Below are 23,047 nucleotides of genomic sequence, written 5' to 3' on the forward strand. Positions count from 1 at the left end.
GCTGAGCACAAGTTGCAAGAGAACACGGAGAGTAACCTAAATGTCAGACTACATAGGGTCTTGTAGGCCATATTAAGGATCTTGGATTTCATTTTGAGAGCAATGTGGAGACACTACGAGGGTTTTAAGCAAGGAACAGGCTTGCAAGATGCTGACACTTGAAGCTTGATAATCTGGAAGCATATAGTTCTAAGTCACAGAAACTAGGATCATAGTAGAAAAGCAGGAAGGGTCAGGGAAAGAAAGTTTTGGGGGGCCATCACAAAACAAGTTGGGGATACTAGCAGGCAACCAGAAATGTTTACTACAACAGTCTTTACTTCCCATCTTACAACACCCTTTGCTCCTCACCCCACCTCTCTTCTCTTCAGTGCACTGCAGAGCTCTGTTCCTAGGCCCCCTTCAAAATTAATCAGTGCTGTCAATACCATCAATTTCACCAAGTCCAATGGTCTGTTCTCTTTCCACTTAGATTCTCAGCAATACTGACAGAATCAATCACTCTCTGTGACATATTTTCTTCCTGCTTCACTGGCCTCTTCTCAACCTCCTTTGCTACACTGCTCTGCCTCTTTCCGTCTTCCAAAGTTAGGAGAACTCTAGGGTTCAGTCCCAAATTCACTTTGAATCTACCCCTCCCTCCTCACGCCATCTCATCCACTCTGTGGATCTCTGTGTGTGTAGCTGTGGAAAACAGCCAACAAGAGTTTGACAGCAATTTGGGAGTCGTCGTATATAAAGTTGACCAGAGCTTTACCTTGAAAATAACTTTATACCATCCTTGACAAATATTATAACCACACAGTAATTCCTAGAAGAAGAGTTTTGTTTTAGTGATGATTTTCTGACAAGATGAAAAGAGCACAATGTGACGGGTCTTCACAACGGACTTCTAAGGCGCTAGCATAAAAGAGGGTAGTCTTTACTGCATCAGATTTCCCAAACCTAAGCCTTGGAAGCACCTTGTCATGATACTTGCAAACTGTTTCTTTTCAGACTTTTAACTGGTCTCTCTGCAATAGGCTAGGTCCTTATTTTCCCTTTGGCTGCAATCTGGAGTTCCCCAACATACTTGCATGAATTTAGAACTACTTCGCGCTTATACTTAAATGGGAAGGATCCTGGGCTCGATGGACAGGACAGCCTGAAGCTATCAGAGGGCTCAAGAGGCAAGGGTCGGTCTCCTGCCTCCTGGGCTCTCAGGTGACAGCCCACAGAAGGGCACCGGACCCAGGAAGAGGCATCGGAACCTTCCAGGTAGAGGCTCTGGGTCTGTTGGATGGCCATGCTGGAGAGGACACTTGGAGAGGTCAGCAGCCATGGGGTGGAAAGAGCTGATCTAAGAGGATAAAAGCTGACACGAAGTAAAACGCTGGGAGTAAAAGCAAGAAAAACACACACCCTGACAGGTGAGTCCTGTTTCCAACTGTCTGAGACCTGCTGTACAGCTACCCCGACCTGCAGATTCCTCTTTTCCTCAAGTTATTTAAGCTGTCGTTTGTACACAACAAGAGTCTTAAAAGCACTGCTGACATAAACGGTGTGAAAGGCTCTGGGACAGTTGTGAGAGGAGACAGGACAAGGGCAGAGCCAGAATCAGGGGAGAAGCCCAGCTCCAGCCGACAGCAACGCCACCTCACCATAAGATCAGGGTGGCCTTACTTGAGTAACAAACATTTAAACATTTTAAATTATTTACCGTTTCCTAAACTCAGCCATTCTGTTAGGTTCCGCAGGGTAAATGTGAAATTGGTGAAATAGTAATGGTCTTTAAAAACTAAATAACTGATTAAGACTGAGGTTAAACGAAATCAAATCTTAATAAAAAGCATATTATAACAGGGGCACCTGGCTGGCTTAGTCAGTAGAGCATGCCGCTCTTGTTCTCAGGGTCGTGAGTTCAAGCCCCACAATGGGCATGGAGCATACTTAAAAAAAAAAACAAACAAAACTATGTTGTGACTTCTGTCCGTGTTCATCTTTAATATGGGTTGGTTTTTTAAAAGGGGGAAGATGCAGGGCAATGTGAATAACAAAGTAAGTTCAACTCTGCTTTCATCTTTCTGTTCAGTTTCTACCATGGATGGATCCACTAGAATTTCTGCAAAAAGATAAAAAATTTTTTTAAAAATCAAGCATAATTAATAAACACCAACAAAACAAATGACAGAATACTGTGGCTATAGGGGCGCCTGGGTGGCACAAGTTGTTAAGTGTCTGCCTTCGGCTCAGGGCGTGATCCCGGCGTTCCGGGATCGAGCCCCACATCAGGCTCCTCCGCTGGGAGCCTGCTTCTTCCTCTCCCATTCCCCCTGCTTGTGTTCCCTCTCACTGGCTGTCTATCTGTCACATAAATAAATAAAATCTTAAAAAAATATATATATATTGTGGCTATATATTTTTACAATCATAAAATAATGGGGTATAGATTCCCAACAATGTCATTCAACTTGCTCGTGTGAGAGTCTGAATTCCAGGGATAACAAGCTCTATATCAAAAGAGAGAGAGGCTGTTAACCTAAGCTGGCAAATGTCAATTAATTTTTTACTACCTCCCCCCAAAAAAATTAAAAATTTTTTTACTACTGTATGAACGTTAATTTTTAAATGTTCTCCTCAAATAACACAGGTAATTTCTTTAGATATGTAACATACCTTCACCAGTTTTCTTTGTTTCCAACACCTCGGATGTTTAGTCCTTCGTATTTAGTGAGGAATCCTTTGCTGGGTGGCACGGCTTTCACTGCTACTGGAGTTGCTAGGTTTGAGTTGTATTTTGATAAAATCTGAAACAAAACATTCCTTTTTATCAAGTCATTGGAACAACATAACAAATTTGGAAGGTCTTACAAAACATTCAGGAAAAGCCAAGGAAAATTTAAAGATATGAGTTATTTGAAACAGTAATAATTTTTCAGCAGCACAGACAAACATTCAACAGCAAAGAAAAGATGGAGTTACTAGAAATTGAATTTGGAGACTGATTTCTAAAGCCTTCTAAAATGTACTCTAAGATGAATGGGAATAAGCAGCAACGCATCCCTGAGAGCAAATGAAGCCTTTACAAAGTTGTTAGGGAAAATGTATATAGGAAAGAGGCAAGACACATGCTCAAAAGGGATCATCAGCTATTAAAGATTATAAAAAGAAGAGTCTGAAATATGTTATGATTTTTTTCATATATAGGTGATACATTAAATACAAGGTTTCCCCTCTTTCATGTAGAAATGAAAAGAGAAGGATCAACCACAGCAAAGTGGAAACTCTAGGTAACTCCTATAAAAGACAGAAGATGCTCACTCCACTTCTTATAATGCCCAGGAAAACAAGACAAAAAAGGGTAACAAATACTTTCTTGATTATCACAGGATGAGTCTGCTCTAATGGCATTTAGGTATCCTTCCAAGTAGTTTCACCCTTCGCACAGCTCTCCACAAGCTAGGTCAGTTGCTAGAACGGTTCTTAATTCCACTTGCCTAAGCCATTCCACCGCGCACTCTTCCATTGGGGGGGAGGGTGACTGGTGGTTATTTAGTAGAGCTGGCAGTCGGTATACAGATCAGGAGTAGACCAGAGGTAAATGATGATGTACTAAAAACTCAGGGTGGCCTTGCCTGAGTATTCTAACATTTAAATCAATGTTTCTCCAACCAAGGTCCAAGATGTCTCAGGTTCAAGAAACACTGATCTAAGCTTATTTATGATGCGCTGCCCTGGAGAACTGTAGGGTAAATGACGTTTCTGACTTTGCCAGCCATACCTCCAATGGAACAATGGTCACATGGCAACTGTAGTTGAACAATTATTACAAAATATTCTAAGAATACATTTCAGAACATGAAGTTAAAGGTAAAGAGAAAATGCAGCACAAGGGCATAAAAGTATGATGAAGTCATGAGCTTGTACTCAGCTCAGAAGAGCCTCGGCCAGGTGCTCTCAGAAGGGCCTATGAGCACAGAATTTAGATCTTCTCGGTACACGAACCAGCACATTAGCGCGGTGAGAAACAGGACAGTTTATTTACAGTTTCAGGTCTTTAATATAAATATCTAATTTTGAAAAGAATGTATCAGAGAAAGAACTAGCTTGGAAAAACAACCTGGAGAATGTCTTCTGGAATGGTAGTTACTTCTGGAGGTGTAGGTGTTCTCAGCAGATTCTCATAAGAAGAAATTACAGGAGAAGAGGGATCCGCAAAACTCTCAAAACACTTGTCTGAATTTAAAACTAACGATGTACAGTCTTTCATTTCCAAATCTTTTGATGAACTATGTGTTTTTGATAATGGATAATCTGTGGATCCCTATTGAACAAAAATAAATCATTAAATTATGATGTTATAAAATACAGTGAACAAAAATCATTAGTCAATTTTAGTTCTGTTGCACAAAACCAACCGAGAAGTAGCAAAAAAATGACCTGTTCTTCCTCAACCGATTACTAAAGAAAATTGAGAAAACAAAGAAATGGCATAGGGAGAACGAAATACCATCCTTCATTACTAATGACGGCTGAGCTACAGCTTAATATGAAAACTAAACGGACTTGACTGAACCAGATTTAGATGGATTCACCCATCCAGTTTCAGGCACCACTGAGCTGGGCCTCATGAGAATAACAGCACGGATGAGCACAAGTGCTACCGCACGCCCGCACTCTCAAGACCAGGACAGCCCGTCTGACGTAAGCTCAGCATGCAATTCGTGCTAAACTCACCAACCCAGCAAATGCCCTCATCTCCCTAGGGTCAGAGTTAATAAAGAGGGAGAGTCACATCAGTGCAGTGCCTTCCACACTGGAGCACAAGGAGTGGATTAGTTTTAAGAGGCAAGTCCTAGCAGCCAATAACCCGAGAGATTCTTCAACTGATACCAATCGCACTTTGTTGGTCTAGAGCTACTGTCCAATACAGTAGCAACAAGCCACGTGGGGCTATTGAATTTTAAATTCATATTTTTAAAAATAAAACGTTAGCTCCTCAGATGTACTAGTCACGTTAATGGACAGCCCGGTCTTCTGCACTGGTTGTCTTAAGTGTTCACAGCAACTTTAAAGAAGGGATGATGTATGCTTCTAGTAAATTTGTTGAGAAATATTTGGAAAAATACTAAAAAATCACCCTTAAATCTATCACCTGGAGATAATCACATCTTGGTGTGTTTCTATCCATTCTTTTACTCTTTTTCCTTGAAAAAAGTATATTGTGTGTGTTTGTATATCCATACACATGTGTGTCATTTTCCATCATTAAATATTTCTTGAAAACATTCTTTTTATGTTCTTATCTGTTCTTTAAAGCATATACTTCAGTGTATTTCACTTCTCTGCTACCACTTGACATTCAGATTTTTCCTGTTTTTTTGCTCTTATAAATAATGCTGTTCCTTCTTCTATAACTTCCTTGTTATAATTCTTTGTGCCAATGTACCTTAGAATAAATCCTGAGATATGGTTAAAGAGTATGAAAAATGTTAAAGCTTTTGCTATATGCTGCTAAATTCCCCTCCAGAAATATGTAAAACTACTCTTAAAGGCTGCATTAATCTAAGTGGTTTTTTTAACTGAAGTACAGTTAACATACAATAGTCTTAAGTTTTTAAAACAGAATGTTTGAGTCTTGAAATAGTGTATATGAGTCATCAGGAAAAAGATTAGAGCTTTCAATGTTATGGAAACGTACCAAAGCTGTACTGTTCTTTGTAGAAGGAATTTTCAAACCAGGAGTGCAAAATGTAGGTGCCAAGGGAGAATCTGTAGAGTCGGCATCTAAAAGACACAAACGATGGCATGAAAATATACATTTGAAAATAAAGTTGAAATGTTTCAACTTTTAGGTTATAATCATAGTCAATATAATTTGTGCACTTTATCTTTAATAACTTAAGAAATAGCTATCGTGTGTGCTTGACTAGACAGGAAGAAACAAAACTTTGTATTTGCTTATCTAGTCTCATCGGCACTAATAAAAGCTCACCAAGGCTGCAAGGTATAAGAGCAATATATAAAAATGAATAGTTCTAGCAGAAGAGGAACAAACGATTAAAAGTATAATTTGAGAAAAGATATTTTGGGGGGCATCTGGGTGGCTCAGTCAGTTAAGCATCTGCCTTCAGCTCAGGTCATGATCCCAGGATTCCTGGGGTCCTGGGATCAAGCCCTATATCGGGCTCCCTGCTCAGTGGAGAGCTTGCTTCTCTGGCTCCCTCTGCCCCTCCCCCTGCTTGTGTGCTCACTCTCACTCTCTAATAAATAAATGAAATCTTAAAAAAAAAGATATATGTTTTTACAACAGCAACAAAGAAGACAAGACACCTACATGTCAATCCATTAAAATCTGTACGATCTTTATGGAGAAAATAAAATTTCTGAAGGAGGAGGAGGAGGAGGAAGAAGGCAAGGAGGTTACCTGCCTTCTAAGACATTAGGATTTATTCTAAAGCCATAATTGACTATAGAACTTTTAGAAAGAGATCCCAGAAACAGAATCACTGGTATACAGTCATTTAATACCTCTAACACATAGTATCATGAAAGCAATCTTAAAAAAAAAAAATCAAAGAGGGGCAGCTGGGTGGCTCAGTCGGTTAAGCAGCTGACCCTTGGTTTTGGCTCAGGTCATGATCTCATGGTCATGAGATCAAGCCCCATATCGGACTCTGAACTCAGTGTGGGTAGTCTGCTTGAGATTCTCTCCCTCCGCCCCTCCCCCACTCATACTCTCTCTAAAATAAATGAATAAAACCTTTAAAAAAATGAAAGAGAAAAAAAAATGTTAGAAAAATTATCAGACTGGCAACATTTTATGAAGTCAAAAATCATCAAGTGCTGGAAAAGATGGAGAAACAGGAATGTAAACACTGCTGGAGAGAATCAGGACAGCCACTCTCGGGTGGCAAGTTAGCATTTTCTAGAATACTGGAAGATGTGCATCCCCGCTGATGTAGAAACTCCACTCCTAGATGTGAGTAACATGTGTACAAGGAACAATTTCATTAGAGCACTGCCTGTAATAGTAAAGAACAGCTACTCCTTAATAAGCAAGTGAGTAAATAAAATATGGCTTATTCATACAATGCTTAACAATTAAAATGGATGAACTGGATTTACATGGATTGAGTGAAAAAACCAAGTGGCAGAAGAAAACAAACTGTATGTTGCAACTTAAATGAAATCTTCAAACAACACAACTCTAGAATAATCATCACTTTAGGGGAGGAAGGGAAAGAGAGTAACAGTGGGGATTTAGCTTCATGTATAACATGAAGAGAAAGATCTGGAGCAAATTCAGTAAGATGCTAACATGTACTTAATATGAAATTTCCATGTATACACCCAAACACCTGGGATTCTAGGACAAGCACAGACAGAAGTTAAGGGCACAGGCTCCAACCTAGGAGGCACTGAAACAAAGCGCAGTGCATCAAGCCGAGAGCCTGCAAGAGCAGTGAGGTGTGTGAAGCAGAAACTGGAAAACACCTGCCCACTGGCGCCGGCTCCAGGGGAACGGCTCCTAGTCAGCTAGGCTAAAGGTTAAATCTTCAGAAAAAAACTGAAAATCAAAGTATCAACTCCACACGGTGCAGCGTTGGGGGTTCTGAGTTTACCCTATGAGCCCAGTGTAGGCATCCTGAGTCAAGCAGTTCACTAAAAACCTGTGTGTACTGGTAAACCATGGGGCCTTGGCTGGGGTGAGCATGAAACAGCTCCACAGGACAACCCGTGGCTTCCAGAACTTCCACTGAAAACAGCGTCATCTGAAGAAGAGTTCACAGTTAAAAATTAAAAGTCTGTGAGAAGAAATACCTCCAAGGAAGAGAATCAGAGCAATAAAAAGTATCAATACCTTAACCAGTCTTCCAGACACATATGTTTAAAACGTTCAAAGAGATAAAGGAAGGCACAGAAATCATGGGGCAAGAGAACAGTATTATGGAAGGGAAAAAAAGAACAGTCACACTTGAAAGAAAAATGCATAAAACAGAAAATGTAGTCACTGGAGTAAAAATTCAATAGATTAAAATAATAATTTAGACTCAACGTAAGAGAAAAATAGCAAAGTGGAAGAAAGTTCTAACTAAAGCACGAGGTAGCATAGAGAAAAGGAAGGAAAATATCAAAGGGAAGTTAACCAAGGAGACTGAAGGATAACATCCCAAAATATAGCTTACAGGAATTCCAGGAGACAAAACTTGAGGAATTAGGGAAGGTAATTTTATTAAAGAGATAATCTCAGAGTATTTTCCAAAATTGATGACATGGGTCCTTAGTTTGAAAATCATACCAAATTCTAAACATAATAAATAAAAACAAACATATTTTAAAATTACAGAGAAATGTAGAATATCAAAGATAATAACAAAAATCTTACTGACTACCAGGAAGAAAAGACCAAAAATCTACAAAGGAAAGCAAATCAGACCCACAGCATTCTGCTCATCAGCAATGGACACCAGATGACAATGAAATAATTTCTTTATAAAATATTGAAGAAAGTCATTTATCAACCTATTGTCTATATCCAGTTGAATTATTGTTCAAAAATGAATAAATGAGAAAGAAAGACGTCTTCAGACACAAAACCAGAGAGCACTTCTCACAGACTAGAAATAACATCTCTGAAAGAACTGCTAAAGAATGTGCTTTAACAAGAAGAAAACTAAACCCAGAAGGAATGAGTAGGATAGAAGAAGCAACAGTAAAGAAAATGGTAAACAAGTTACTAAATTTTCCTAAGTATGGACTATAATGATGGTAGTTTGGTGGCATAAGAATAGGGTCAAGCTAAAATACAATAGAAACTCTCTTAACAAGCCCCCACTTGACCAAAGTACTAGTGGATAAACCTGAGCATGCCATTCCTTTCATAAAATACACGGCCTGTGATGTCTACTGAAGGCTTTAAGTCAGAAAGCTCTTCTTTAAAAAATTCATCCCAGTTCAGAAGTTATATATATAGATATTCTCCTCCTTCATCATTTTCTAAAAAGTTTATGCTCCCCCGGGAATTAACTCTGGGTATGTACGATGTGGTGGTCCACTCTCTCCCTCTTTGGCACAGACAGGCTCTTTCCTACAAGCTGAGCTCTACGTTTACCAGAAGTCATTTTTATTTTTTCACTTCTGTTTATGCCAGAAGCAGCTTGATAATTTAATGACATAATTTAATAATATATGTCAGTGAAATTAGTACAAAAGAATTTTTCTGAAAATATGTTCATAAATTTGGAAACAACTGATAGTCTAGTTACTTTAAAAAATATGCCAATAGATTTGATATAGATTAGACAATTATAAATAATTAATCAGAAAAACCCACAAACTCTAGAATTGTTTATATTTTTGTGAAAACTAATGTTTTCATGTTTGGTGGGAGAAACATGAAAACACTACATGAAAATTTTCTTTAAGTTCTTGCAGTATTCTAAAAAAACAGAATTTGAAATGGTAGCTAATGTACTCTGAATGTGGTTTATGTAAGAAAAATAATGTAGAATTCTAATCAATAGGCTGAAGCTAAATTTTAAAAAGGTACTATTGGGGGCGCCTGGGTGGCGCAGTCAGTTAAGCATCAGACTCTTGGTTTTGGCTTAGGTCGTAATCTCAGGGTCATGATCTCAGGGTTGTGAGATCAGGCCCTGAATCTGGCTCTGAACTCTGTGTGGAGTCTACTTAAGTTTCTCTCTCCCTCTCTAGTTGCTCCTCACCTCTAAAATAAATAAATAAATCTTAAAAAAAAAAAAGGTACTATTGGCTCTGTATCAAAAGTCTGGTGACTGAATATATATACATACGTGTATATATATATATACACGTATATATATACGCATATATATATACGCGTATATATATATTTACACGTATATATATACGCGTATATATATATATATATATATATATATGTTTTAAGTTAAAATGTTAAAAACAACAAGCTGACAGATAAGGACTATAATCACGAAAAGTAGGAAAACATACCGGAGAATTATATCCTTCTCTAGTATGAAATCATGCTGCACCTGAATGGGATGGTACTTTATATAATTCAGTGTTATGAACTGAAAAGATGTAGAGGGGCTGTGAGAATGTCTAAGATGACAGAACCATTTTTGTACAAAAATAATCTAGAAAGAGGATAGCCGAGAAGTAATGTGATTATTACACTTACCATTTTTTTTCAACTGCTGGAGGCCAGGAGCGGCAAAGAAATTATCACTGGTCATTGGTTCTGGTTCTATGGCCTCTTCACTGGTGTGATTCATAAGGAAATTATAAGATTTTAAAAAGTTAATATTGAACCTCTGGGAAAAAATTCAATTATATATCATGAAGTCTAGACAAACTTTCAATTCTGTTTTATAGAACAGAAGTCTCATGGAACTAACCTTTTTTTTTTTTTTTTAATGTATACCCATGGCTCAAAAAAGGCTATACACCATTTTGTGTTGACAGGTGACTTAGACGCAAGTTAAGAAGCTCTGACTTAAGGGTAAGCCATAAGTTTAACTCATTAGTTCAAATATAGAAATTATATATCTCATGGTTTCAAAACCATCAAGTGGAATTAATTTGCAACCAGTTTACAGATAGAGATTAAGAACTTGTCATTTTTTTGGACTAGAAAGACTGATCTATCATCTAGTTACTGAGGGTATTCTAGCCAATTACCCAGATGTCTGAAATATAGTTATAAAGAGGAGGGTCATCAAATAACTACAAGCTGGTTCAATTAACCAACTGTCCTAGCATAATTTTTTTTAAAGATTTTATTTATTTATTTGTCAGAGAGAGAGACAGAATAAGCAGGGGGAGTAGCAGGCAGAGGGAAAAGCAGGCTCCCCGCTGAGTACGGAGCCCGACGCGGGGCTCAATCCCAGGACCCGGGGCCTGAGCTGAAGGCAGACACTTAACTGACTGAGCCACCCAGGCGTTCCTGTCCTAGCATAATCTACTGAACATTCTTACTTCAAAAACACCTTCTTATATAAATTAGAGTTGGTTTCTGGGCTATTCTATTCCAGTTATAAATCTATTCTGGGACAGTTTTATACTGTTTTACTTATTGTAGCTTTATATATTTTAATATTAGTAGGTCAAATTCCCTCATTACTGTTATTTTTCATTTTTTTAGCCACTCCTACTTTCTATTTCTATTCCAAATAAATTTTAGGATCATTTTACAAATACCCCTTTCTCCACCATGAAAAAAATTCTATTGAGGCCTTGTAAATGCATGACATCTATAAATTAATTTGTTGTGATTAAACATCTTAGCAATATTCAGTCCATCTATCTGGATAAAGAAAAACATTACATTCCCTAATTTCCCCTTTATGTAATTCAGAAATGTTTTATGGTTTTTATCACATAGACCTTTTACCTATGACTGATGTTGGCATTTTACTTTTTCGTTGCAAATATGAATGGTTTTTTCCACTTTCAGAAATCATTTCATTTATTTTTTAAAGATTTTATTTATTTGAGAGAGAGAGAGAGCACAAGTAGGGGGAGCAGCAGGCAGAGGGAGAGAGGGAGAAGCAGGCTCCCTACCAAGCAGGGAGCCTGATGCAGGGCTCAATCCCAGGACCCTGGGTACGTGACCTGAGCCAAAGGCAGTTTAACCGACTGAGCCACCCAAGGGCCTCTCAGTTTGTGAGTTTTTTAACTGGGATTTTACATCCATGTTCATAAATTAGATCGGCTATAGTTTCCTTTTGTGTGCTTTGTCAGTGCTTATATCAAGGGTATGTCAATCTCATAAACTCAACTGCAGCGTTTCTCTGTCTTATTCTGCTTTTAGAAAAAGAACTTTTTTTTGTCTGTGCTCCAATAAACCTTTACCAAAAATAGGCAGCAGGCTGGATTTGGCCTGTGGCAGTAGTCTGTAGACCCCTGATAACGACAGTTCTTTTTAAAGGTCATTATTTTCATAGTATCTCATTCTTAAGGCAATTTATAACTTTGTTATCCATTACACTCCAGTGACTCTGTGTGGTAAGCAGGATGGATATGGTTATATACATTTTACTAGTGAGGAAATGGAAAACAGACGTTTTATGAGTCTGAAGAGTCCAGGTAAGGTGCTGGGACCCACGACAGAATGTATTTCCCCTTCTCAGAAAAATAACTTTTTATATAAGATGAAAAATATATATTCTATGAAATTATGAAAGGATTCATCCAGAAAACCATCTGTGCTCAGAGCTTTTTGGAGTTAGTTCTCTGATAGCTTTTTCGGTTTTCTTCTCTGACTTCTGGCCTATACAGGTTTTCTACTTCAAGCTGATTTTGATAACTGTGTACTATTTTCAAAAACTTTTCATTTATCTGAACTTTCCAAATTTCCCAATACTATGCCCTATAGTATTTCTAATAGCTTAATAATTATAGCCCTTCGTTCCTAATTTTGTCATCTGCATTTACATTTATCTAAGAACCAGTTCTTAGATTTATCAACTCTACTCTTCTAAAGATCTTTTGTAATGACATTTTACTTTATCTTTGGTGTTTACTCCCTTCTCTTTGCCCCACAATTGTGGGGTTTTTACTTGACTCCTTAAGTTGAATGCTTATTCTCCTTCTTTAATAATTAGTTCTTAAAGATATGGATTTATCTTTAGCTCTTGCTTGGCTGCTTTAATACAGGGTATTTTCATTTTCATTGTAACTCCTTAAGTACCACTTCCACACTATTCACTACCAATCTCTTTAGTCCAGGACAAAAACTGGTCACTGAGCTTCCAATTCATATTAAAATACCTACAAGTGGGGCGCCTGGGTGGCTCAGTCATTAAGCGTCTGCCTTCGGCTCAGGGCGTGATCCCAGAGTCCTGGGATCCAGCCCCACATCAGGCTCCTCCGCTGGGAGCCTGCTTCTTCCTCTCCCACTCCCCCTGCCTGTGTTCCCTCTCTCACTGACTATCTCTCTCTCTGTCAAATAAATAAATATAAAATGTCTTTTAAAAAACTCAAAAAACCTGAATGTTTTAAAATACCTACACGCAAGAGCACTTCTACTGGGACCTCTAAATCAACATGGAAATGCATCCACCTTTAGCCCAAGCTGTGGGTTTTCCTGTCTTGTTTTCCCAAGCATCATAACAGGTAACAAAACAGAAGTCTTTGATTTATCCTGGATCCCCAAGTCTTCTCCTCCCACATCTCCGTGCAAAATCATTCACAGGTTCTTACTGATTCTACCCCTTCTCTATCCCGCCAAACACCAAACTCCATCAGGCCTATATTACTCCTACAGCATTTAACCGGAAATCCAAGAGCTCACACTTTACTCATGGAATTCGTGATTCAGGGAAGTTTGAAATGTGAAATATCTGAAATCCATTCGAAGGAAAGTTACTGTCTGAAATATCATATCTCTTCTAGGAAAAATCAATAAATACGAAAGATTTAGAAAATTAGATAAAATGTGCCTTTTATGAATGTGGCTTACCTTTTATTCTCCTTTATATTTTTAAGTCCCATCGTGTAACCTTCATTTAAACATGCACCATAGTCAGAGATACCAAAGTGTTCTAATTTAGGAGTTACACACTCAAAATCATCCATCTTTAGAGCACATTTTGGAGTTTTTAGTACTTTAACTACTGACTGTTTAGAAGACGGAGTTAAATTTTTTGGCTCTTCCTCATGGTCGTTTACTGCCTGTGGAGGGTTTGGTGGAACTTGGGATACCATGTACCGCTCAAGTCCAAAATCGGAAAGCTGTGGACTCCGTGGAGACTTCTCAGAACCAGAAGTGCTCGGAACAGCAGGATCAGACAGACTGTCCTTCACATCAGGTATGTGAAAATCTTCATGCTTTGTGGACTCTGATTCAGAGTCAATGATTTCTTGTTCATCCACTGTGAGGAAGAACCAAGGAGGTCATATTTTGGTCAAACATCAAACCACAAAATTCCATGTACTAAAACCATACAAAACAGCTCCGTGTGAAATGTCCCAAATCGGCAAAAGTCCTGATTCCCTCCTTAGTCTCTAAAGTTTTATTTCAATTGTCCCTTCAGGAAATTCCTGACATGTGCCTCTTGTGTAGCCATATCCCATTTTCGATGACACATTTAAGAAGTAAACTAACATGTTAAAGGATGAAAAATCAATGCAAATAAAAGTCCAATATCCTCAGTTACTTTGATTTACCATCTCTCTTAATAGATTGTAGAACCATTTTACCATTTTATGACATTAAGCACAGGGCAGAATTAAATATGATCTAGATTTAACACAAAGAATACTATTATTTTAGGTTTTTCATTTACAGATGTTTAAGTAAAAAGGAAACACTGTTACACCAAGATAAATTTTTATCCTCAGTCTGGAACACCTGTATTAAAAGCCTGGTTGAGGAAAATAACAGGAGAGCATTAGAAAGACATATAGTTTCTCAACCCTGAGTAGGTTATATCTGGCTCCAGACCCTGCACGCCTAACCACCACACTGAGCATTTCAGACTAAATAATTGAGCAACAACTGTGCTCTTCCCCACATCCTTTGACATTTCCTGCATACATTAATGGTTAATGAATTTGATGTGGGACCCAAGCTGCAGTTAAAAGGTCCGGGATGGTACTATGATGCCAAGAAAGAGTTTAAGAAGGAGAAATACTAGATTTTAGTGTGAGACAACAGAAAGTCAAAGAAGATAACCAGAAAGAAGATAAGTGGATTTGACCAGGAACTGGGCAGAGATTAACTTAATAAGTGACAGGGCTTCAGTGAGATAACAAGGTATGGAGAATGGAACGGGTGTAAGAAAATGCTGGAGGACAGATGTAAAATTTGTAGCATGCTGTGGAGAAGAAAAGTGAACCACTAATTAGAAAGGGTCCCGGAAAGGAAGAGAAAATGGAGAGGGTGAGATGAAGGAAGACAAATGAAAATGTGTTTAGAATTCCCCCTGGGACAAGCATTTTAATGTTTCACTCCATTTAATTTTCGTATTAACTGTTTCAAGCATGAAATATCTTAGGATATTTTTTCCTCATTTTTATAAATAAAGGTACCAAACAACATTTTGGAAAACACTCAGCTGATTAAAATTTAAAGAGGGAAGACTTGAACCCACATCCTTTGATTCCAAACACTACCATTTGTTTAAGAATAAGGAGGGAGGGAGTTAATACAAAGATCTGTTTTAGATGACCTTGAATAGGTACCATTTGGTTGCCAAATTGGAAATATGAATTGTAAACAATTGCACATATTGAAAGAAATGGGAAAAAGTTTCTCCAAAATCTGTTTCTTGCATTCTTTTTTTTTTTTAAAGATTTATTTATTTATTCATTTGACAGAGACAGAGACAGCCAGCGAGAGAGGGAACACAAGCAGGGGGAGTGGGAGAGGAAGAAGCAGGCTCATCGCGGAGGAGCTTGATGTGGGGCTCGATCCCAGAACGCCGGGATCACGCCCCGAGCCGAAGGCAGACGCTTAATGACTGCACCACCCAGGCGCCCGTTTCTTGCATTCTTTTAAAGAAAAAAGTATTTGTACTTTTCTTGTTATGAATTGGAATATATTTTTGTAAGTATGATAATGACCTTTTTTGTTCACTTCATCTTTTAAAGGAAAGTCTATAGTTAAAATGGGGTGAGGCGCTGGTACAGATCCCTGCCAGAATCTTTTAGATCCAAAGGAAGAGGAAAGGGATAAATTTAGGTTGTACATTTCCCGGGCCAGCTAAGAGATCCAACAGACTGGAGGAAGTGAAGAGGAGCACATTGTTTTCTCTGAAGGCCGTATTTTCTTTGTTTTGACTGGGAACAGGAAATGAATTAGGATAGGGTACTATTTTTGCATGCATGATAAACCAGGATGTATTATATATGGAGTATGTACCACATCAAAAAAAAAAAAGTTACAGACTTTGGTTTCAAGACTTTTGGCCCTTGGAAGAGCTGCTGATTCAGAGTTCTGTTTAGGCATTGTGCTTTCTGTTAATTTGGAGAAATGTTATAAAGGCTACCAAAAACCTATTCTCTTATTTATCACAAGGCTATCACTGAAGAGATTAATAAAATCATCACCATATCACTGCCTCATAGAGAGGTATTATCATTCCTATTTTGCAAGTGAGGAAAAAGCAATTCAGAGAAATTATCCAAGGTCACACACATGTAGTAACTGGTGGAGCCAGTACTTGAATCCATAGCTTGTTCACACTAAAGTCAACTGAATGCTTTCCGTTGTACCATGCAGACTATTTAATTTATCCTCCACACATATCCTCAAGATACATTTGTTGAATTTAATTAATGGTTTACTTATGTACAAAGATCATTCTCTTCACAGAAACAAAGACAATGAAGCATATGAAAATTAGCCACTCACAGGTATGGGCCTAATAGTAGTTAACACTGGGTGATTAACATGCCAGGTGCTGTTCTAAACAAATTTTATCTCATTCAATCCTTCTACAACCTCAGACGTAGATACTATTAAACATCTCCACTTTACAGAGGAGACACTGAGGTACACCGTTAAGTAACTGGTCAAAGATAATACAGCTAATAAATGGTGGAATTAGAGATTTGCATTCAGATAATTTGGCTCTAAATTCTAAACCACCATGCTATACTAACCTTCATTAAAACTGGAGAATTTAAAAAGGCCTTTATCAGTGTATAATGCCCAAAATTTCTCATTCTACAGACGAGAAAATTGATTAGCCTCTCAGCTATTTATTGGCAGAGCTGACTAGAAACCGACTATCCTAAAAAAATAAATAAATAAATAAATAAAAGAAACCAACTATCCTAAAATCTTGAAGATTTATATCTTGTACTCTTCTTTTACCTAGCATTTTGGAAAGGAGAGCAAGACCACCAATCAGCACTGCACCCAGCACAGTGTTTGATGAATAATGATGATCACACATGACAGTTACATAACGGCAGAGCCAAAACCAGAAACCATGGCCAAGCCCAGAGCAGTCATATTTAATCATGCTGCCTTCCTTCTTTAATACTAAAACAAATACCGTAAAATACAAGTTGTCCACACCTGAATCTTTCTTGGCACGTGGATTATATCCATACTTCTGGAAAAACTCTCTTATTTTCATGATATCCACTGAATTTTTTTTCATCAGTACTTTTGTTGCCTTTATGAAACCAATACTTTCTTGACTTTCCAAACTTGCTTGATCAAGAAGAATACTGACATCATCCTTTTATAAGGAAAAAAAGTACATTATAATTTCTCTATCTTTTGACTAAGTCTACTTAGATTTTAAAAATTATGACACAAAGATGATACATTAATACTGTAGAAGTGATACCTTTAGAGTCTGGACTTCTGAATGAAGGTCATATAAAATTCTCATTGGGTAATCTTCACAGTCTTCAATATGAATAGAGAGGAAAAAGTGCAATAAGGAAAAGGAGGAAAAAGAATAGAAAATATAATTTAGTATTCTTTCTTAGAATTATGAAATCCTTGTCTATTTATTCATAATTTATTTCTTGCCAATTACAAAAAAAAGTGTGAAGGCCTTTCTTTTAAAATTGATGAAATTATACATACAGAAAAGTACAAAAGTCCTAAGTATATAGCTTCATGAACTTTGAAAGTAAACATACCGTACATAATCAGTACTCAGATCAAGAAGGGAAGAAGGGAGGGAGAGGAGAAAATGTAATCTGACTTAGCAATTTTTTTATGGTGAGCACCTTCTGGTTCCTAGTTTTAAAATCTTTGTCAATGACAACACTTACATTATCTTCTAAGTGCTTTATTGTTTGCCTTTTGAATTGAGAGCTACAGTCTACCTGGAATTGATTTTTTTTTTTTAATACGGTAAGAGGTAAGGATCAAGATCCATTCTTACTTGCCATAGGAGCGTCCAACTGACCTGGCACCATTTATTGAAAAGACATCCTTCACCCACTGTACTGTCAACTTTCTTATTAATCAGTTGCAATATGTCTAATATACATCATGTAAAGGCAGTTTTTTAAATAATTATATTTTTCTTTCTGAAACATGCGTCCTTTGAAGATGTCCTTTCACCTGTTAAAAGCTGACCAATTTTCATTTAGGAAGTGCAAGTCATCACAACAGTGATACTTCATACCCACTAGAATGACTATATTCAAAAAGACAAATAATAAATGATGAGGATGTGGAGCAACTGCAACCTTCATTCATTGCTGGTGGAAATGTACAATGGTACATCCACTTTGGAAAACAATTTGGCAGCTCTTCAAAAGTTAAACATAGAGTTATCATATCATATCATTCTACCTGTAAGCACATGCTAAACAGAACTGAAAACATTGTGTTCACCCAAAACTCACCCACAGATGTTTACATACATTCATAATAGCTAAAAAGTGGAAACAACCCAAATGTTCATCAACTGATGAATAAACACAACGCGGTATATACGTACAATGGAATATTATTCAGCAATACAATGGAATGAAGTACTGATACATGCTTATGACATGAATAAACCTTGCAACATTATGCTAAAATAAATCACAAAAGCCTACTAATTGTATGACTCCTTTTATCTGAAATACGCAGAATAGGCAAATTTATACAGACAGGAAATAGATTAGTGGTTGCATAAGGCTAGTGTGGTAGGAGGGAGTGGGATTGTGGGGAGTGGATACTAACAGTCACAAGGGTTTCTTTTGAGGGTGATGAAAATCTAAATTTACTATAATGGTTGCACAACTCTGTGAATATATCAAAAACCATTGAATTGAATCCTTTATTTTTATAAAGATTTATTTATTTATTTATTTGAGAGAAAGAGAGAGAGAAAGAGTGCATGCAGGGGGAAGGGGCAGAGGGAGAAAGAGAATCCCCAGCAGACTCCCTGCTGATGAGATTTTTTGGTGATCATTTTCTCTACCACAATTCCATATTTTCTGTAATACATATTGGCTGCAAATAGAAAAGTTATTTCAACTTTTACTTATAAAACCAGAAGAAAATGCAAAATTTGTGTACACAGTTAATACACTGGTAAGAAGGCAAATTAGCACAAGCTTTGTCAATTCAGCTACATATCAAGTGTCCAAAGAGGCACCTAGCTGGCTCAGACCCTCTTGATCTCAGGGTCATGAGTTCAAGCCCCACATTAGGCGTAGAGCTCACCAAAAAAAAAAAAAAAAAAAAAAAAAAATAGAGAAAACAGAAAATAATAAAATACTAATAGTGGTGTCTTTGAATGGTTGAGTTACAGGAAATATTTATTTTCCTCTTTTTCCTTTTCCACATCTCAAATTTTTTGCCAGTTACATGTACTGTTTTACAGTCAAAAGAATAAACATTTTCAAATGGCTGGGACACTACTCATAATATAAAGTAAAAGGAGTCTGTCTACAGGGCACAATATTTTAAGGCAAATTACAATTATGACATTTATAAAATAATCTCAAAATCTGAACTACTCTTAAAACAATGTTTTAAAAAATTTCTAATCTAAAGAGTAGTGGTGAAGAATTCTGCTATATTTATTTTTTTAAAGAGCAGTATGCTGGGGTGCCTGGCTGGCTTAGTGGCAAGAGCATGCGACTCTGGATCGTGAGTTTGAGCCCCACACTGGGTGTAGAGATTACTTAAGAAAGAAAAGAAAAGAAAAAAGAAAAGAAAAGAGGACGGGAGGGGAGAGAAAAAAGCAGCACTGAGTACTGATGTCTGTGCCGGCAACACAGTTTGCTGGGAAAAACAAAGGCATTTCCTGCAACTGTGGACCAGTTGGGTGAGACAAAGTTACTATGCATGTAAAGAACCCTGCTAAATAACTGCATTTTGTTTAATTTTAATTATATTGTATTTTATTGATAAATACCCATTATGTGACTTGAAAGCATATTACGTATAAATTATTGTATGCATTATGAGCTCAATCTGTTAATTTACATTCTTATTCTGCGCTGTTTCTCTCAACACAGTAATAGCGCTATTTCATTATTTGAGGAGAGCAAACGTGGTCGTACATAGAATTGAAAACAGCCACAACATACTTGAGGGGGCATAAGAATAAATGAAAAGGTGGCACTTGTCACCTCGGGACTCTGCTAACGACAAACACCGAGCATTTTGATGGGTGTATCACCCCCATTCCGTATCTCTTTCGAAGTACTCTTCACCACTGTAGATAAATAACCTTTCTGCAGGTGTGTGTGTTTTTACTTGTTAAGGCCCTTCTGACATGCCGCACTCCTGGCTGGCCGCGGGCGGCTGTGCGAGTCGTAGTAGTAGCCACGATCCCCCCAAACGCCCGCCCGCTTCACTCACCACTCTCCTCTCCGTCCAGCGCTCGCTGCAGCCGAGCCGTCTCGCTGTCTAGGGTGATGGCCAGAGACCGTAGCTTCGCGTGGAAGCTTCGGATCAGATCCATGGGTAAGCACTCCTCGGCAGTACACTAGACGCAAGGAGAGTCCACCGCTCCGTTAGCGCCCGCCAGTAGTTTGAATCTCTTTGAGCCGGAAGCGTCCCTGGCTCCGCGGCGTCGTAAAACTCCTCTCTCGCGAGAACTGAAGTCTCACGCGAAGGGGCAAGGAGGCTCCGAGTGACGGGCGCACTTCCGGGGTTGTGTCCGCTGGCGTGCGGAAGGCCTGGGGTCTTCTCCGGCTTGCGGTCGGTGAGTTGATTGGCTTATTTCGTTGTTTCACGAATCCCCTTCTTTTCCCTGTCGCGGCTAATTGGGCTCCCCACTTCATTTGGGGTGCGGTGTGAGTTCTCGTGGGTGGCCGAGTGGCGAGAGAGGCGGTGTCGCGCGCGTCGCTGCTTCCCGCGTCCGAACGCGTCGCCAGTTCTTGCGGTCTTCTGCCCTGTCTTAGTAGGTACCATGTTCCTGACTGCCCTCCTCCGCCGCAATCGCCTTCCTGGCAGGCAGTGGATCGGGAAGCACCGGCGGCCGCGGACCGTTTCTTTCCACGCGAAGCAGAACATGATCCGCCGCCTGGAGACAGAGGCAGAGAACCATTACTGGCTGAGCATGCCTTACCTCACCGCGGAGCAAGAGTACGGCCACGCCGCGGAGCGCAGGGCGGCGGCCTTCGAGGCCATCAAGGCAGCCAGCATGTCCAAGTTCCCCCCCCACAGATTCGTGGCAGACCAGCTCGACCATCTCAATGTCACGAAGATGTGGTCCTAACCCAGAGCCACCATCTTTCAGCTGGACGGATCACAGGGCTGCTACCTCTCAACCCGATTCTGGAACCGAACACCTGTGACCTCTGGGGAAAAATGAGACTTTGGATCAATCTTATTGAACAGCAAACATGAGTGTAGTGGTCTGCATATAGAATATCTGGGGCTCCAAACTCTTTAATACTTCATAGTCCAATCTCTGCCATATTGTTTCCTGTTCTGTTACCCTGTTGGGAAGGTACAAGAGATTTCCTAGGTCACAGAGGATATAAAATGTATTTTGGATGAAAGCTTCAAAAAAAGCTACAAAGTATGGTTTGGAATCTGTCCTTAAGTATGAGATACTTGATGGGGGCTTACCTTTTGTCAAAAGAATAATTGCCTAAAGATAAGTGAAAATTGAGTTTTTTCAGTTAAACATACGCCTAAAAATAGCATTTTCTTCAGGGATTGCTACTAAAAGACATTTAAGTGAAGTAAAGGTGTTCATCAGAACTTCTACCTGAAGTTGTATTTTAAAAACCTCTTTTGAGGTACATGGGTGGCACAGTCTGTTAAGCCGTCTAACTCTTGGTTTCCTCTGAGGTGGTGATGTCAGGGTGGTGAGATCCAGCCCTGCACAGGGCTCCATGCTGGGGGTGGGGTGGGGGAGGTGTGGCTCTGCTTAAGATTCTCTGTCCCTCTGCCCCTCCCCCTACCTCAAATAAATAAATCTTTAAAAATAAAAAAAAACTTCAAAAAATAAAAACCTTTCTGGGATGTAATTAATGAACCTTACAGTCCACCAGTTGATGTTTGTTTTTTCAAATTACCTTTTTCAGAATATAATAGTCAAGTGCTTTACAGATGTTACCAAATAGTAATCCTATCACCTGGGGCTTTTTACATGTGAGGAAATATTTAAGAAACTTTTCCAAAATCATATCTAATAATGAATGACCTGGATTTCAGTTTCTGTATAATCTAGAAATTGTAACTGCTATGTATATATTTAATAGAATATTTTCAAATCACCTAGAAGAAAAATAATTCAATCCCATTACCCAGAGATGAAACATGTATTGAGTCTATATGGGTAAACAGAATTTAGAGCTAAAAACTCTTAACACGGGGCGCGTGGGTGGCGCAGTCGTTAAGCGTCTGCCTTGGGCCCAGGGTGTGATCCCAGTGTTCTGGGATCGAGCCCCACATCAGGCTTCTCTGCTAGGAGCCTGCTCCTTCCTCTCCCACTCCCCCTGCTTGTGTTCCCTCTCTTGCTGGCTGTCTCTCTCTGTCAAAATAAATTAAAAAAACAAACAAAAAACACCTCTTAACGCTTGAAGATTGTAATGCATATTGCCAGTGGCTTTCCAGAAAGATTGTAAAACGGCAAGATCAATGTATGAGAGTGCCAGTCTCATTTGTCAACATTGACTGTTATCTTCCTTCAGAAATGATTCGTGATTTACATTTAAATATCTGCCATTGGGATGTATAGGCTTTGGTGCACATACTAATTTTTTTTTTGATTCATTGCACCTAAAAAGTACCCGCCACATGATAGTGGAATGCTTAACCAAGCTGAACTGTTATTAGTGTGTCATATTCTTGATGGTGTGTAAATACTTGAATGCTTTTTATAGTTTACAGAACTGTCTCTGATTCATATGAGCAATTTAATACCTCTGACCTTTTATTCTCATACCTGGAACGGGTGACAGCTGATGCTGTTTAGGAGAAAGGTGAAGTGGGGCTCCTGGGTGGCTCAGTCCTTAAGCATCTGCCTTTGGCTCAGGGCGTGATCCCAGGGTCCTGGGATCAAGCCCCACATCAGGCTCCCTGCTCTGCTGAGAAGCCTGCTTCTTCCTCTCCCACTCTCCCTGCTTGTGTTCCCTCTCTCGCTGGCTGTCTCTTTCTCTTTGTCAAATAAATAAATAAAATCTTTAA

At 38.7% G+C, this 23,047-nt stretch overlaps 2 protein-coding genes across 3 annotated transcripts; one reads left to right on the forward strand and one right to left on the reverse strand.

The window, feature by feature from the left end:
• Positions 1 to 1,959: 1,959 nt before the first annotated feature.
• SKA3 (spindle and kinetochore associated complex subunit 3) lies at positions 1,960 to 20,491 on the reverse strand. Its single transcript, XM_008692128.2, has 9 exons — positions 20,264 to 20,491; positions 17,289 to 17,350; positions 17,012 to 17,177; positions 13,445 to 13,856; positions 10,163 to 10,242; positions 5,681 to 5,766; positions 4,100 to 4,303; positions 2,656 to 2,786; positions 1,960 to 2,101 (listed from the first exon to the last, which is right to left on the reverse strand). Exons 1-8 carry the CDS (start codon positions 20,364 to 20,366, stop codon positions 2,658 to 2,660), a joined length of 1,242 nt encoding a protein of 413 aa, XP_008690350.1. The 5' UTR covers positions 20,367 to 20,491; the 3' UTR covers positions 1,960 to 2,101; positions 2,656 to 2,657.
• Position 20,492: 1 nt separating this feature from the next.
• MRPL57 (mitochondrial ribosomal protein L57) lies at positions 20,493 to 21,613 on the forward strand. Of its 2 annotated transcripts, none has more exons than XM_008692129.2 (2): positions 20,493 to 20,609; positions 20,809 to 21,613. In XM_008692129.2, exon 2 carries the CDS (start codon positions 20,817 to 20,819, stop codon positions 21,123 to 21,125), a length of 309 nt encoding a protein of 102 aa, XP_008690351.2. In that variant the 5' UTR covers positions 20,493 to 20,609; positions 20,809 to 20,816; the 3' UTR covers positions 21,126 to 21,613. The 2 variants fall into 2 exon arrangements, with proteins under 2 accessions (XP_008690351.2, XP_008690352.2); XM_008692130.2 differs by having other exon boundaries at positions 20,508 to 20,609; positions 20,812 to 21,613.
• The last annotated feature ends 1,434 nt before the right edge of the window (positions 21,614 to 23,047 follow it).

Source organism: Ursus maritimus, unplaced genomic scaffold, assembly GCF_017311325.1.
Source record: "Ursus maritimus isolate PB19 unplaced genomic scaffold, ASM1731132v1 scaffold_10, whole genome shotgun sequence".
In the NCBI taxonomy this organism is placed as follows: Eukaryota; Metazoa; Chordata; class Mammalia; order Carnivora; family Ursidae; genus Ursus; species Ursus maritimus.

Excerpts from the sequence above, each read along its gene's own strand:
- MRPL57 (XM_008692129.2), top strand. The coding sequence starts at position 20,817 with ATGTTCCTGACTGCCCTCCTCCGCCGCAATCGCCTTCCTGGCAGGCAG.
- SKA3 (XM_008692128.2), bottom strand. The coding sequence starts at position 20,366 with ATGGATCTGATCCGAAGCTTCCACGCGAAGCTACGGTCTCTGGCCATC. Across the intron at positions 17,178-17,288 it reads CAGAAGTCCAGACTCTAAAG|GATGATGTCAGTATTCTTCT; the intron begins GTATCACTTCTA and ends TCCTTATAAAAG. Across the intron at positions 4,304-5,680 it reads CAAAGAACAGTACAGCTTTG|GGATCCACAGATTATCCATT; the intron begins GTACGTTTCCAT and ends TTTGTTCAATAG.